Source organism: Molossus molossus, unplaced genomic scaffold (genome assembly GCF_014108415.1).
Source record: "Molossus molossus isolate mMolMol1 unplaced genomic scaffold, mMolMol1.p scaffold_m16_p_8, whole genome shotgun sequence".
Classification (NCBI taxonomy): domain Eukaryota; kingdom Metazoa; phylum Chordata; class Mammalia; order Chiroptera; family Molossidae; genus Molossus; species Molossus molossus.
In genome coordinates, this window is record NW_023425402.1 from 10915529 (window position 1) to 10930211 (window position 14683).

Below are 14683 nucleotides of genomic sequence, written 5' to 3' on the forward strand. Positions count from 1 at the left end.
TAAGAAACAATACTGAAGAAATGCCGGGGAGACCTGAGGTCTAACCCCATCAACAGGGGCTCTTTAGAAGTAACCATCTGGCTGTCACCGGAGGCGACTCCCAGGGCGGCTACCCTGCTCAGCACCCAAAATACGCCGCTCCCGGGGCCGGGAGAGTCCTGTCGCGGACACGCACACACGCTCACTTCCAAATTTGGGAAGCAGAGCCCTAACAGTAGATCTGGCTTTCAAATAAAAACTTACATTTCCATCAATCTCTGCTCTTCATAAGCTAAATACCATTTGTCATTTTTCAATCACCATTTCAGTTCCACCCACACACAAGCCACAGACTCCGGGCCACGGCGAGGCTGCGGTCGGCCGGTGTCCGGTCGGCTACTAAAGATAACCAGTTCACTGGCTGGCTCGGGCCTGAAACAGGAGGAGCGCCGCAGAGTAGTCAGAAAAATACTTTTAAATTTTCATGTTAAATAGCCCATGCGTTTCAATAAGCTGAAACATTTTAGTCTCTCTCTCTGTCTCTCTCTCTCCCCCTCTCCCTTTCTCTCTCTCTCTCTATATATACATACACATATAACTGAAACATTTTAACTATATCTAGCTAAAAACAAAGTAAAGATGTTTCTTTTCTCACAACTCCACTAGCTGCTCCATTTTGCTTGCTGAAGGGACATTCCACTTCTGAACGAAAAGCAGCCCCGTGCACTGGAGGCAGGGTGGGGGGCTAGGGGCGTGGCCAGAGGCAGACATCCAAGTGTCCCCACTCCCTGCTCCAGCCCGGAGAGGGGGCGCTTCGTATTGCTTCAGAAAGGATACTGATTTCATTATCTCTCTGCTGCAGAATGTCTCGTAGCTTTTTATATTCTTCCTCTTTTAATGGTTCGTGGCAGTCTTGGCCTGTGACTTCGGAGCACACGGTGCTCTGCTCATGGATCTTCTTGTCATTCAGCAGTTTCTGGAAGACGAAGTAAGAGCTAGTGCCCATGCCTCTATTCCAAATTTGTTTCTTTTTTTTTAATCCTCACCCAAGCATATATTTTTCCGTTTATCTTCAGATAGAGTGGGAGACAGAGAGAGAGAGAGAGAGAGAGAGAGAGAGCAACATCAACCTGAGAGGGACATATCGACTGGTTGCCTCCCGCATGACCCCGATCAGGGATGGGGACCAAACGGAAACCGAGGTACATGCCCTTGACCAGAACCGAACCCGAGACTCTTCAGTCCGCGGGCAGACACTCTAACTGCTGAACCAAACCGGCCAGGGCCAAATTTGCTTCTTTGACTCTTTGCATTTTTGACAAGGACTTACACAAGTCAGACGTGCATGCCTCTCCTGCCTCCTGTCTGTGCCACCCAGCTGCCCCTACTTGGCACGTCTTCCCTCTCCTCTGCCCCCTCTCGGCCCTCCGTCCACACTGCCCCCTCCGCTGTCTGACCTCTTCTTCCCTAACAGGGGACATTCCTGCTCAGACAGCGTCTCCTCTTGAACTTCTTCCCCTTTCTCCATAACCCCAAGCCCCTTTTTAGAATAACACTTACCCTGTATTCTAATTATTCCTTACGTATCTGTCTTCTCTATGACTGACGTATTCAACTCTGCCTTCTCTACACCTGGCCACAGCAGCCTCCCAGCAAGTGTGCCTTATCTTAAGGAAGGGGCCACATTACAACTGAGGCAGAAGTCAAGGTTAATGCTACTCCCGCTGTGTCATCAGAAAAGGTAAAACCCAAGGCAGAGAAAAACTGAGGATTTCTATGGAGAAGTCAACACTGCTGGGGGGAAAAACGAAAGACGCAGTTCTCTTGATATAGCTTGAAAATAAACGGTTTTTGACTACGGAACTATTCTGTGTAGAAGGTAGAGATTCCTGACATAAGAACTGCAAGTCTATAGTGTAAGTAGCATCACCGGCAAGTAAGAGACACGCTGTGAAGAGGACAAGTACAGCCCTGGCCGGAGGCTCATGCGGTCCTGGCCGTGTGGGAGCCGGTCCACTGGGGGAGCGTTACTGTCGTTTGAACAGAGCCGGGACGGCTTCTGCGGGCGGAGTGCTTACGTTTACCTTGAAATGATGGAAACAGTGGTGGATTTTACGCATATCGGCGCCAACCTCTAGTCTGCTCTCTGGATCCTGGTCTTCCAAAAAGGATGTTATTAGTTTTTCCAACCTAAAAATACATAATGTATGAGAAGCAATGATGAGCTAGAAACTTAGGAAATTCTAATAGCATCGCTTGCTTGGTTTAACATGTGACGCACAGGATAGTGTTCTTAGTCTTTAGGAAGTGTAGCTATCTGAATGAGTTGACTCTAACTATTAAGGGCAAAGAAACAAATGGACAAAGTGAAGTCTGAAATGATGCAATTATTTGCGATTAATTTTCAGTGAATTTTCACATGCAACTCTCAGTATAAGGGTCATTTGGTTTCTGTAAAACATGCATTTCAGCCAAAGCTGAACGTCCACGCCCCTGTGCCTACCTGCGGTATTGCTAGAGAAAGTAATGACAATGCGTATTAGCTTCATGGAAAATTCGTGCTGCCCAGCCTCAGCAGTGACCTCAGTGATGCTACACAAACCTTTCCATCATTTCTGGTTGACTTATAGTCTTCACAGTGGCTATTCCGAATCTTTCTGCAGCTCCCAAGCCCCCACCGCCCTTTTGCTCTGTCAATAATGTAACTTCTCGATAGACTGAGCAAGTCAAAGCTGTTACAAGTGGGCTATTTTGCTGTTCCTTTCTCTTCATCCTTCTGTTACATATTTTGGGTAATATCCACCCTCCTTCTCATGACCAACTTCTGCCTTTGGGCTCGCTTCAGGCTTCTACCAGGAAATTGATTAATTTCCTTCTTTTCACCACTTCATGTGGACTCTTTCCCCTCTGCTTGCAATGATTTTCATGTTTTTCCGATTCTAAAGCAAATCAGAAAACAAAGCACCGCCCCTTGCAGGGACCGCCTGACCGCTCTCTTGGGAAGCCCTGCTTTAGTTTGTAGCTGGTGTGCTCACACAGTCCACGTTGCGTCCTCGAGTCTGTGGTCTGTGCACACCCCCGTGCTCCCCCCTCAGATTCTAAGCATCGTGAGGCGATTCTTGGCTCTTGTTTATTTTGTGTCCACCTCCCCTCCATAGAGCACATTAGGCTCTCAACACAGATATGTGCATTTCCATGGGAATGATCCCCCTCTGCTGAGCGGGAACCCCTCTCAGGAAGGTGTGAGGCTGGCGATCGGTACCAGAGATCCTGAGTGTCACAGAGGGCAGCAATACATCATCCCCGTCACTACGAAACGACTTGTATACGTTCAGCATCTTTTTTTCACTGTATGCATTTCCCCCCCTCCGTCACCATCAGCCCACTCAAACAGATGCAAGCATTCCCATCACAGAGCAGCTTGGGCTTCACTTTTATCTCTTCCCTCACCTGACATGTAACAGCTGATGTTTTCAAGTGTGAGACACTTAGATCTGGCCAGTCTGGCTCAGCGGTTGGAGCATTGGCCTATGGACCGGAGTGTCCCGGGTTCGGTTCCCGCTAGGGGCACGTACCAAAAAAGAAGAAAAAATCAAGTGTGAGACACTTGATGGTGTCATTTTACAAAGTGTTTTCAGGTGGAAGGATGCTTGTCATCGGGACTATTTGCTGGTTGACAGCATGTTTCTTTGTAGAATAGAGCTTCAAACAATCAGGCACATGAGACGTTTGTTTCTGATGCAATGATTTTTACATGTTTTTATGTTTATGAAAAAATCCAAGCAATACAAATGTGGATAAATTAAAAAGTAAACATTCCTCTCTTCCCTCTTCCACCACCATTCCCACCTTCTTTATTCACTCTGGATCCTTTGGGGAATCCCCTGATAACAGCTGAAATATGTTCTTCTAGCTCTTAACAAAGTAAATACCTATATCCATATGTTTGTACATTTTGTTTGTTTGTTAATCCTCACCTGAGGATATTTTCCCATTGATTTTAGACAGAGTGGAAGGGGGTGGGGTGGAGAGAGAGAGAAACCTTGATGTGAGAGAGAAACATTGATTGGTTCCTCCCGAACATGCCCTGGCTAAGGGCTGGGGATCAAACCTGCCACCCAGGTACATGCCCTTGACTAGGAATCGAACCTGAGACCCTTTGGTGCTCAGGCCAACACTCTAACCACTAAGCCACACTGGCCAGAACTGTTTATTTGTTTTTACAAAAATTAAATCCCACTGTGGATAGTATTCTGCATCATTATTTTCTAAACAATTTATAACATATATTCTTCCATGTGAGCACATATACAGTAGAGCTATTTCATTTTTTAGGGCTACATAATATTCCACAGTTTGTGTCTATTGATCCTCTTATGATGGACATTGAGGCTACATACTCGTCATTGCTAATTTCCTCTGCCTGGATCTACAGTTCCCACTTAATGAGGCTTCAAAAACTAGTGATGTTTATCGACTTGTATTTTCCCTGACTACTTGGAAGACATTCTGGAACTCTGAAAGTCACCATTAGTTCTAGGATATGCCCATTTTCTGGAGTAAAAGCGCTTTGTGGTTTCCAGTGTCTGTGAAGTTTCTGACAGAAATATTAGGTTAGAAGCAATGGTTAATCAATCGCTTCTTCCTTGTTGCTTTTCTTTAGAAAATAATTTCTTCTGGACAGTTTAATCTTAAAGTATGTGTTGTAGACAGCATTCCATGAAGGAGGCTGAAGTGGGATCCTCGTTCAGAAGAAGCAGCGTAAGCACAGGCCTGCCGACTGGTGGGTCACTCGGTCCCCCTGGGCTGTGGCTATTTCCGTCAAGGCTCATGTCTCGAAAAATAATAGCATAGGATACGAGGAGGACCTGGGACACGACCAGAGAAAAATGTCTTCCTAGATGAAAGAACTCCTTCCTTTATCCTTTCTGGGACTTGAGGAGGCTGCTGCAAGGCTCAGAATAGAAATCAGTCTTTTTGACATGCAATTCTTTTCCCAGAGCTTGAGACCTCAGAGCCTCTTCCGGGAAGAAAAATCCTGCTCTCTCCTTCACACATCCGATGTACTGTCGAATTTATTTTCTTATCAGCCAAGGACTTGGTCTAATAATTAAAATGTAAATAAATTCTGGATTCAGATATTTCCGATGTACTTCTCTAGCAGTTAAATGTGAACGATTGACCCCAAATTCCCTGTATTTTCTTATCTCCAGAAATAGACCCCAAGTTCATACCTAGCCTCGGTTCCCACTGAGGGGTCTCCCAGCTGCCAGAACCCTGCGGGGTGGGCGGAAATGTTTGCAGAACAGGCTCCTTAAGGAGGTCAAATGAGTACAATAAAATCTGTTCTTTAGGAAATGCCCAAGTAAGCCAGGAACTTGACTTTTTCTCTGCTTTCACCAAGACAAAAGCAGGAAGAGAAAGGAACCCTAGGGGAGAAGTAAACACAGGTGTATACTGGTCAGTTCTAGCTCATGTGGACAGGATGAGCTAGATGGTCTACGGGTCTGAACACACAACGTGGCCGCCGGCAGGTGGCTGGGGGCTGTGGTGACCGCAGCCACCTCCCCACACCGCGGGTAGCCTAGCTCAGCAGCTCCGCTGTAGTCCAGACCTGATTCCCACCACATCCGAAGAATTGGCAGCATGTCCTACCATGTGCTTGACCCGCCGAGACCACCCTACTCCTTTCTTTCTGCTCCCAGTATTTCTTGCCCCAAAGTGAAGTTTTGTCTGCAGCCATATTTTTGTAGAAATTTACATTTAATACCATGAATAAAAAGGGAAAGCAAGTTAATTATCATTAACAATAGCTAGTATTATTTGAGTGAGCACTAAAGGCTGGAGACTGTGCCTTTGAATACATCGTCTCTTTAATCCTACAACCAGAGAAGTACTAGTATTACCCTCTCACGTGGGTGAAGAGACAGAAGGTACAGAAGGTTAGCTATCCCGCCCAAGGTCACACAGCTAGCAAACAGCAGAGCTGGCTTCAAGCTCAGGGAGGCTGACTTTAGATCTCAGTTTAAAGCACTGTTTTATCATACTGTAGCAAAGTTACTAAATTTACTTAAATACCATGTTGGACAGAGTGTTTATAAAAGGGAATTCCATACCTACTAGAATTCTTTGAGGAGTTAAATAGGTGAACAGAAAAGCAGGGTTAACTGAGTAGCAGTCGCTTAGATCTTAGCAAGACCACTGACCAGCATGATTTATAGCAGTAAAAGTTAGAGAAGGATCAGGATGTCCCACGTTAGAAGGTTAGTTAAATAAATAATGGCATCATTATGTACCGACTTAACTAACTGAAATGGTGGTGAAGAGAGACGGATATTTATTGATATTAAAATTACTTATAATACATTATGATAGGTTAACAATGAATCCCTTTACAGGGATTCTGCAAGAACCCGGTAACACCCAAAACGACGAAGAGAAGAAATAGAAAAGGAAGCAAGGAAGGAAGGAAGGAGGAAAAGTAGGAAGGAGGGAGGGAGCAAGGAAGGAAAGAAAAAAGGAAGAAGGAAAGAAGGAGGGAGGGAGGAAAGAGAAGAAGGAGAGAGGGAGGAAGGAGGGAAAGAAGGAATGAGAAAGGGAGCAAGGAAGAAAAGAAGGAAGGAGACAGGAAGGGAGGAAGGAGGGGGAGAGGGAGGAAGAGAGGCAGGGAAGCAATCCTGAGATTCTGCCCTGTTGTCCTGGACTCAAGAACATTTATCATCTTCCTGTGAAATGAGACCCCCACGATCTAAGCTAAACTCACCCTTCTGTAATATTTTTATGATTATGTTACATTTAACTGTTTATTAAATTAAGTTCACTGTTTATACATTGAGTGTGACTATGTTTTCATTATTCTGAAATAATCTTTGTTTCTAAAAATATTTATAAACATGATCCTGGCAGCGTTAGCTTCCAGACATGGGGGAGAACCCTCCCTCCACGGCTCCTGGGGTGGGGCAGTTGGAGAAGAGGACCGGCGTCCACAGGAACAGCATCCTAACACGGCTGCTTCTGAACCCGGGGCGCTGTGGAGGGGTGCCGGGGGGGGGGGGCAGGGGCACGCCCTGTAACGGGGGCAAGACAGTAGAAGTGTCCCGCAGTGCAGCGTTACTCCAGAGAGTTTACTGAAAACAGGTTGGGGCGGGGAAAGTAAGGGGACCTCTCTGATCTGGAGCTGGAAAGTGAGGGGTGGATATAGTATCCCAGTTGGGGGGCGGGCTGTTCTGTGGCAGAATCAGGGAAGTGCCTGGCATCCCCGAGCAGGTGGTCCTTAGTTCATCTGCTTCTCGCTGGTTCGGGGAGGGGAGCAGGACGCTCATTCCAAAGAGCTAGGAAGGTGTTCTGACGTAAGGACCTAACTGGTATCAACTATACTGCAAAGTATCAGAACCTGCCGGACCTCTACCAGTCACTTCACCAAGGAAGATGCCTTCAAGGGTGGGCTGTCTCTGACAGGGGTAGGCAGTGGAGACACTGACAAACTACAGGTACACATTCACATGAGCCAAGATCTCAAAAAGAGCTGCATAACAGTGATAAAGATATAACAGGAAGCCTGATAACTCTTAATGTCCAGGAATACGATAATTAAATAGGAAGAATGAACGATAGTTACACAATTTGAAAAAAAAATCGATCAGAGCAGATAACAGATGTGGCTGAACTATTAGGTTGAATAATCTCAGTTATTAACTAATTCACCACCCAACAGGGGTCACAGATTTCTCATCTGTAAAATATGCAAAATAATATCATTTTAAACTCTTGAAGCTGATGAAGTAAGAGTGCAAGGAGCAAAGGCAGGGCACTGACTGCCTGGCCCTTCAAGGCAACATCCGGGTGCCTCCGGGCGCTACCTCAGACCTGCTGGGCCAGAACCCAGCCCCCCCCCCCCCCCCACACACACCTGCTGAACCTGCGTTGGAGCAACATCGCTAAGTGATCTGTTTCACACTAATTAATGTTCAGGAAGCATTACAAGGCAACCTGTCGTGGACTGTCGAGTCAAGAATATATACACATCTTTTCAGTCCTGGAAACCAACAATAAGTAACCTCGTAATGTTACATGGAAGAGTAGCTGACGTCTTTGACTGTTCAGCTATGTCCTGGCCACTGTACTAGTGACTTTTCATATGCTCTATTATTTTTTTTAAGTGGAAAAAGAAAGAGAACATCGAAGTCAGCTTTTCTTTATGATGCCTTCTCTCAATTGCTTTGCATTCGCTTTAACTGAAGGTCCGTTACGCAGTCTCCAGTGCGTCTCGCTGCTCATCTGTGCCGCAACCCTGTCCGCAAACCTGTCCGCGGTCCTCTCTGTCCCCTGGACGAGGACGGGAAAGCTCGGAGGGGTGAAGTAACGTGCATACTGTTACAAAGGGGGGCACTGAAACACTGGGGGTTCAAAGCAGGTCTTTTGACTCAGGAACCCTACTTTTTTCACACAAAGCCTCTCACTCAATTCCAGAGATGTCTCCCACTGTGTCATAATCCCCGAGATACTAAATTTGTATTTTTAGTTCAGAACTTTCCAGTACATTTTTTTTTTTAAACAAGTAAAGATACAAACAACAAGGTCAACAAGATCATCAGATAAATTCCGTGTCTGGCATCTCATAGAAACACATTTTTTTTTTTTTTTTTATCCTCACCCGAGGACACTTTTTCATTCTTTGTTCAGATAGAGCAGGAGGGAGAGAGAGAGAGGGAAATATCGATGTGAAGGGACACATCGAGTGGCTGCCACCCGCACGACCAACCAGGGCCAGGGACAAACTGCAACCGAGGTACATGCCCTTAGGGGGAACCGAACCCGGGTCTCTCCGGACCGCAGGCCGACGCTTTAACCGCTGAGCCAAACCGGCCAGGGCTAGAAACACATTTTAACAGGAGGCAGCGATGGGGGTTCTTGAGACCTAACGGCGTCAGGGCCAAGGAAGGCTTGATTTTGACTCTGCTCACATGATGGGCTTCTTGCAGGGGATGTGACCCTTTAAAACATACAGTTTGGGGATAGCACATAATTTACAAGAGGAAAGTTCAGAAAAGAGCAATAAATTCACAAGGCGAGATGAGCGACAGTTCCCAGGACGTGAGACCGGAAGGCCGGGGTTGTGCCGACAGAACTGTGACCAGAGGGAACCACCAGCTGTTCTTCAGGGTCATCCGTGTCGCCTTTGTTTCCGTTAGGTTCCCAGTCGGCTGAAAGGTAGTTGCTTCAAGATTTCTTTCTTCCAGAGATCTCTGCTCTGTGACAAGTGTCATGTACGTTACACACTCCCCCAACCCTAACCAGTGAGGGAAGACACGGCCCCTCGTGGGCAAGGAGGTGAGCTCAGCGTCAGCCCCTCGGTTGGAAGGAGCTCGTTTTAGTAGCAGGAGGAGCAGGCAGTCCGTGGCTCGGCGATGCAGAGGAGATTCCTGTGCAGACTTTGCCCTCAGGACTTCGTGCTGCTGTTTCCTTTGCCTCCCCAAACGCAGTTACGTGGCGCCCCCAGTGCGGGGCCGCACGGCGGTGTTGCTTCCAGTGTTTCGACGTAGCAAACATAAAATATCCGGATCCGAGTGTGGGCTGCTTTGCCTGTCTCGTGGGGGAGATGTGGGGTATTTAGAGTGAATACATTTGTGGCCATGTACTTCCGTGTATGGAAACCTAAACACAATTATGAAATAATTGTTAAATACACCGAAACAACTTTAAAGCTACGAAAGGCATATTTAAAAGCACTTTTATAATGCAATGATGAAGGCTTCTAAAAAGTTAATTCTGATGTTGTCAATCCAGAGAGCCATAGATCCCATGTACTTAAATCACATGGATCTTGATGTGATTAAACATTTTAACTTCGGTAGGCGTAGAAAGTCTTAGCGGTTTAGAGCAAATGTAAAGAAGAGACGCGAATAATATAAATTCATCAATCCAGAGATAGTAAGAATTCCCTCTTTCCAGTCTACATGTATCTTTTGTGCTCCTTGCTTGCCATAGGCGAACACCATGTTACTTGTGTCTGATGCGGACACGGATCTACACAACCCATGATGGATGAGCACCTGCAGGGGAGAGGAGGGCCGGGGGCAGGGTGGGCGCAGGGAAGCTAGCTGGTGAACAGGACAGCGGTAGCAGGGAGACAGGGAGGAGAAGTCACGACAGGACACGCATGTTCGCGAGCGCAGCAGGGCTGTGATCAGCTCCCTCCAGCCCTTCCCCCCCATCCCCACCCCAAATAAAGAAAGAAAGAAGTCACATTCAGGAAGTCCGTGGTGACGGTCAATAAAACGAGGTGGAAAAGGCTTTCCTATTGCTATGGCAGAGGCCGAAGGACCGCGACAGGAGTTAAGCTGAGCCAACACCCAGAGGACACCGCAGTAGAGAGAGAGATGCCCATGGACAGGCCTGGGGGAAAGAATCGGGTTAGAATGTGGAGAAACTACCAAGAGAGCCCCTCGGGGAGAAGAGTGGGGAGAGCGAGCAGATCAAGTCTGGGGAGCAGGAGGAGAAAGGCAAGAGGGGAGGGGAGGGAGGGGGAGGGGGGAGAGGGGAGGAGAGACAGGCGGACCACAGGTGGATAACATCAGAGCATATCTATGGAACAGTATTTTATTGGGAAATTTGGAGAAATAGGGCCAGTGAGAAAGGGACCGGGCTCTCCCACTGCTGTCCGTCTCCGTGGTTCACGCTTCCCAACTACGCACCCTCCGTCATTGGTTTGCAGGACTGGTAAGAGCTGTGTCCATCCTTTGCGCCAACGCTCTGAATTCGCTCTGTAATCCTGACTTGTGTGAAATTACATTTGAAGGCAAAATTAAACTTTAGAGATAAACATCTTTCAGCTGGTTCCATCAGTAAAAATTCTAAACAACAGCCTTGCTTTATATAGAAAAATGTGGAACATATATGTATATATTTTTTAATTAGACAGAAAACTTGTCAAAGTTTTATTTTTTATTTTTTTATCATCCTCACCCGAGGACATTTTTCCATTCTTTGTTCAGGTAGAGTGGGAGGGAGAGAGAGGAACAGAGAGAGAGAGAAACATCAACGTGAAAGGGACACATTGAGTGGCTGCCACCCACACAACCCAACCAGGGCCGGGGACAAACTGCAACTGAGATACGTGCCCTTAGCGGGAACCGAACCCGGGTCTCTCCAGACCGCAGGCCGATGCTCTAACCGCTGAGCCAAACTGGCCAGGGCTCAAAGTTTTAGAAGGCAGATTTCAAAAGACTTTGTCGTGTAAAAATATGAAGTGAACCCTTGTGGTTCCCATTTGATAACAAATAATTTACTTGGTTCTATCTTGTGACAAATAGCATATAGCTGTTTGGAAGTGTGTCTGTGTAATATTAAACCTAAAGCAAGTTTGTGTAAATTGAATCATACATTATCATCAAGTCCTATATTAAATCAAAGATGGGCTTACGAGGTAAAGTCAGAGAACTTATGATGCAATAAAATCACAATAAAAATATATTGAAAGCTTAATAAAGTAAATGTTTTTTAAAACCACCATTAAATTATTAAAACAATGATGGAAGACCTATATGAAGTAAAGCACAATTTAGACCAGGGTCAAAGGACAAGAACACACTGGGAGTCATACCGAGCTTCTGAGTGTAAAGATGCAAGACTGTGGTCGCTTCCTGAATGTGTCAAATGTTAAAGGAAACCTAGTATAAGTCCAAAGCATTTTTTTTTTCCCAGAAAAAAATACATATACACACATAACGCAGATATTTTGTATATATTTTGAGAGGTGGAGGGCCCATAAATCTCCCCATGAAAAATACAGATTAGAAAACAGTAAGTCAGGTATTAATTTTTTTTAAATTGTATTTATATGTATTCTTTGAAAAATTTGAAGGATTGTTATCTTTGAGTGCTGGAATTACAAGTGATTTCTCTTTTCTTTAATGTTATCCATGATCACTTTTCCACAATGAATATGAATTGTTTGTGAAATAAAAAATTATAAAACTCCTACAACTCTCACATCAAATTTTTAAAAAAATATTTTTCTTTACTGATTTTAGAGAGAGAGGAAGGGAGAGGGAGAGAGATAGAAACATCAATGAGCGAGAACATTGATTGGCCACCTCCTGCATGCCCCCCACTGGGGATCAGGCCCACAACCTGGGCATGTGCCCTGACCGGGAATCAAACAGGTGACCTCTTGGTGCATGGGTCGACGCTCAACCACTGAGCCACACCGGCCAGACTCAAAATTTTAAAAATAGAAAAAAATTCTAAAAGTTAATTTATAACAATTCAAGTTACTTTTCTCGAAGGTAGGGTCTGGGAGAGAGATACACCTTATTTGTTATTAGGTCCTTTAAGTAAAATCCATAGTTAACAGGCAAAGCTGCCCTGGCTGGGTGGCTCAGGCGGCTGAAGTCGTCCTGCACATTGAAGGTGTCAGGTTCGATTCCCCGTCAGGGCAGGTACGGGAAGCAACCGATAGATGTTTCTCACACTGACGTTCCTCTCTCTCTTTCTTTCCTTTCTCTAAAAAATCAATAGAAACATATCCTCGGGCGAGGATTAAGGAAAAAAAAAAAAAGGCAAAGCTATCACTCTGTTGCTTCCAGACGGGTTTGATTGGTTGATATGATCTAATTACTTGTTTTATGGTCCCGATTACGTGGCTGGTGGCTACGGCTGCATCTGTTTATCCACCTTCGAGCCAGCCCTCAGGAAGCAGGTGTGAGACGTGGCTGTAATTCATTATTTCCATAAATGCCCATTTGCACACTGCGGGGTCTCTTCACGTGGCCCTGACCATATAAAACCGTGATTAGAACAAACATTTGTTTCAGGAAGTCTTTAAACATGTGCAGCCCCAGGTCGATGGCAGCTCTTTCTGTGAAATGGCTATGGGGGGGAGAGCAAGAAAGAAATACACACATTCCTGGTTGTGATGAAGGCTCGTATTCTTTCTTTTAAAATCATTCCCCAGAGCTCAAAAAAACACCCAAAAAGCAGTAACGAAAGGCAAGAAGCCTTAACGTCGAGGGAGTCTTGTCTGACTAGCAGAAGGAAATGCACGTTCATGCTGCTCGAGACGCTAGCGGAGAATCAAGTGCTTGGGCCTGTGATGAAAGCGCCGCGGAGGCAGAAGACCCCAGTGGGTCCACCACGGGCCAGTACACGGAGCTGCACTCGTACCTCCTTCTCTTTTATCTGCATTCGACCTTCATTCATTCGGCCCGTTAGAACCCAGGGCACTTAACCTCTAGGAGAATAAAATAACCATTAAAGTACAGGACAGCCCTGGGATGGAGACAGGCCTTTTTAACCCTATTAGATAACTGTGTCTTAAGAACTCAAATGCTTCCATAAATGAGCCCGGGATAATTAACACAAGCTATAGACCACACTTTTAGTTTGGGTTTTAATATCTTCAAAATGTAGTGTCGGGGCCCAAAACACTTTGTGCCGAAGTGGAGAAACCTCATCTGCAGTGAATTACAGCTCATGAATGATTTCAGAGATCCGATTTTTATAAAAGAGAGACAGCATTAGGCATTAATGGCCTCTGGGGTATTTAATCCACAAAGCTTAGGTTATTGCTTTATAACCAGCCGTCCTCAGAAGCTGGGGTGAGGATCCTAGCACACCAGAGATGGGAATTCAGATCAACGTTAGCAGATACTCTGTCGGTTTTCTTTTAGCATGGCCTATCACTTGGGCCTCTCCTCTTCAGGTGGCGTGGATTAACTGTTTGGTAAATACTAACCAGGGTACAAGATGTTTCTCAATTTTCTACCCACTGGGATATTTTAGAAAAGAACTACATTCGGGGCTTAAATTCATCACTGCAGAAGGGAGATTCTGAGAAGATGGGAATAAACACGAAGAAGGGCTCACTCCTTCATCTCACATCTATTTGGGGAGCGTGGACTGCCTGCCTCGAGCCACGTCTCTTCACCCTAACGTCCCTGGATCCTGATCGTCAGGTAGCTTTGACTTGGCATTGAGTGGTACTTAAAAAAAAAAAGGTATAAACACAAACATCAATTAGTTTCTTGCAAGGCAAAATTATTTATGGAAATTACGCAAATAAAAATAAAAGCTCTGACCATACAAAACAGGACTGAATAGGGTGGCACGTATTACACTGGACACACAGACTACAAAACAGTGTGTTGTGCGTGTGAAGTTCCAATTCGGCTGGGTGTGCTGCATGTTTGTCTGCTAAGCTGGCCACCCGAAGCTCGAGGCAGAGAGGCAGGGGCTCTGCGGCCAGGAGCCGCCGGCAGGTGCACATCGCTGGGCCACAAGGGCGCACCACTGGGCCACGAGGGCGCACCGCTGGGCCGCGAGGGTGCACCGCTGGAGGGAGCACCGCTGTGGCGCAGGGGCCGCCACTGCTGTTGGTTCAGAACCCAGTCACTAGTGACAGGGAGAGGTGAGGCCCAGCGCCCTGTTTTCTGAGAAAATTAAAAGGTACTGCAAGCATCCAAATGGTTCCCTACTACTAAGAACACACTCCATTTGCAACTGATGTTGAAGCTAAAACTTCGAGGGCTGTGAGGCCGGTTGGAGCCCGCAGGGAGCCTGAGTCTGTGCCGCCTAATTTCCTCAGGAACAAACCCAGCTTGGCAGAGACCTGCCCTAGGTCACACCCCTTCTCTGGATCCGTCCCGAATCTGTACAGGAAGGAAGCCAGGCTATGGCCTTTGTCCTATTGATTCCTGCTCTACCT

General features: G+C 46.1%; 1 protein-coding gene across 1 annotated transcript in view; it reads right to left on the reverse strand.

The window, feature by feature from the left end:
• KIF6 (kinesin family member 6) overlaps nucleotides 1-14683 on the reverse strand; it is a 404227-nt gene that overhangs the window by 191262 nt on the left and 198282 nt on the right. The window contains exons 11-12 of the mRNA XM_036248669.1: nucleotides 2064-2169; nucleotides 817-955 (exon numbers count right to left, since the gene is read on the reverse strand). Of these exons, the coding sequence (XP_036104562.1) occupies nucleotides 817-955; nucleotides 2064-2169 (245 nt within the window). The remainder of the gene's footprint in view (nucleotides 1-816; nucleotides 956-2063; nucleotides 2170-14683) is intronic.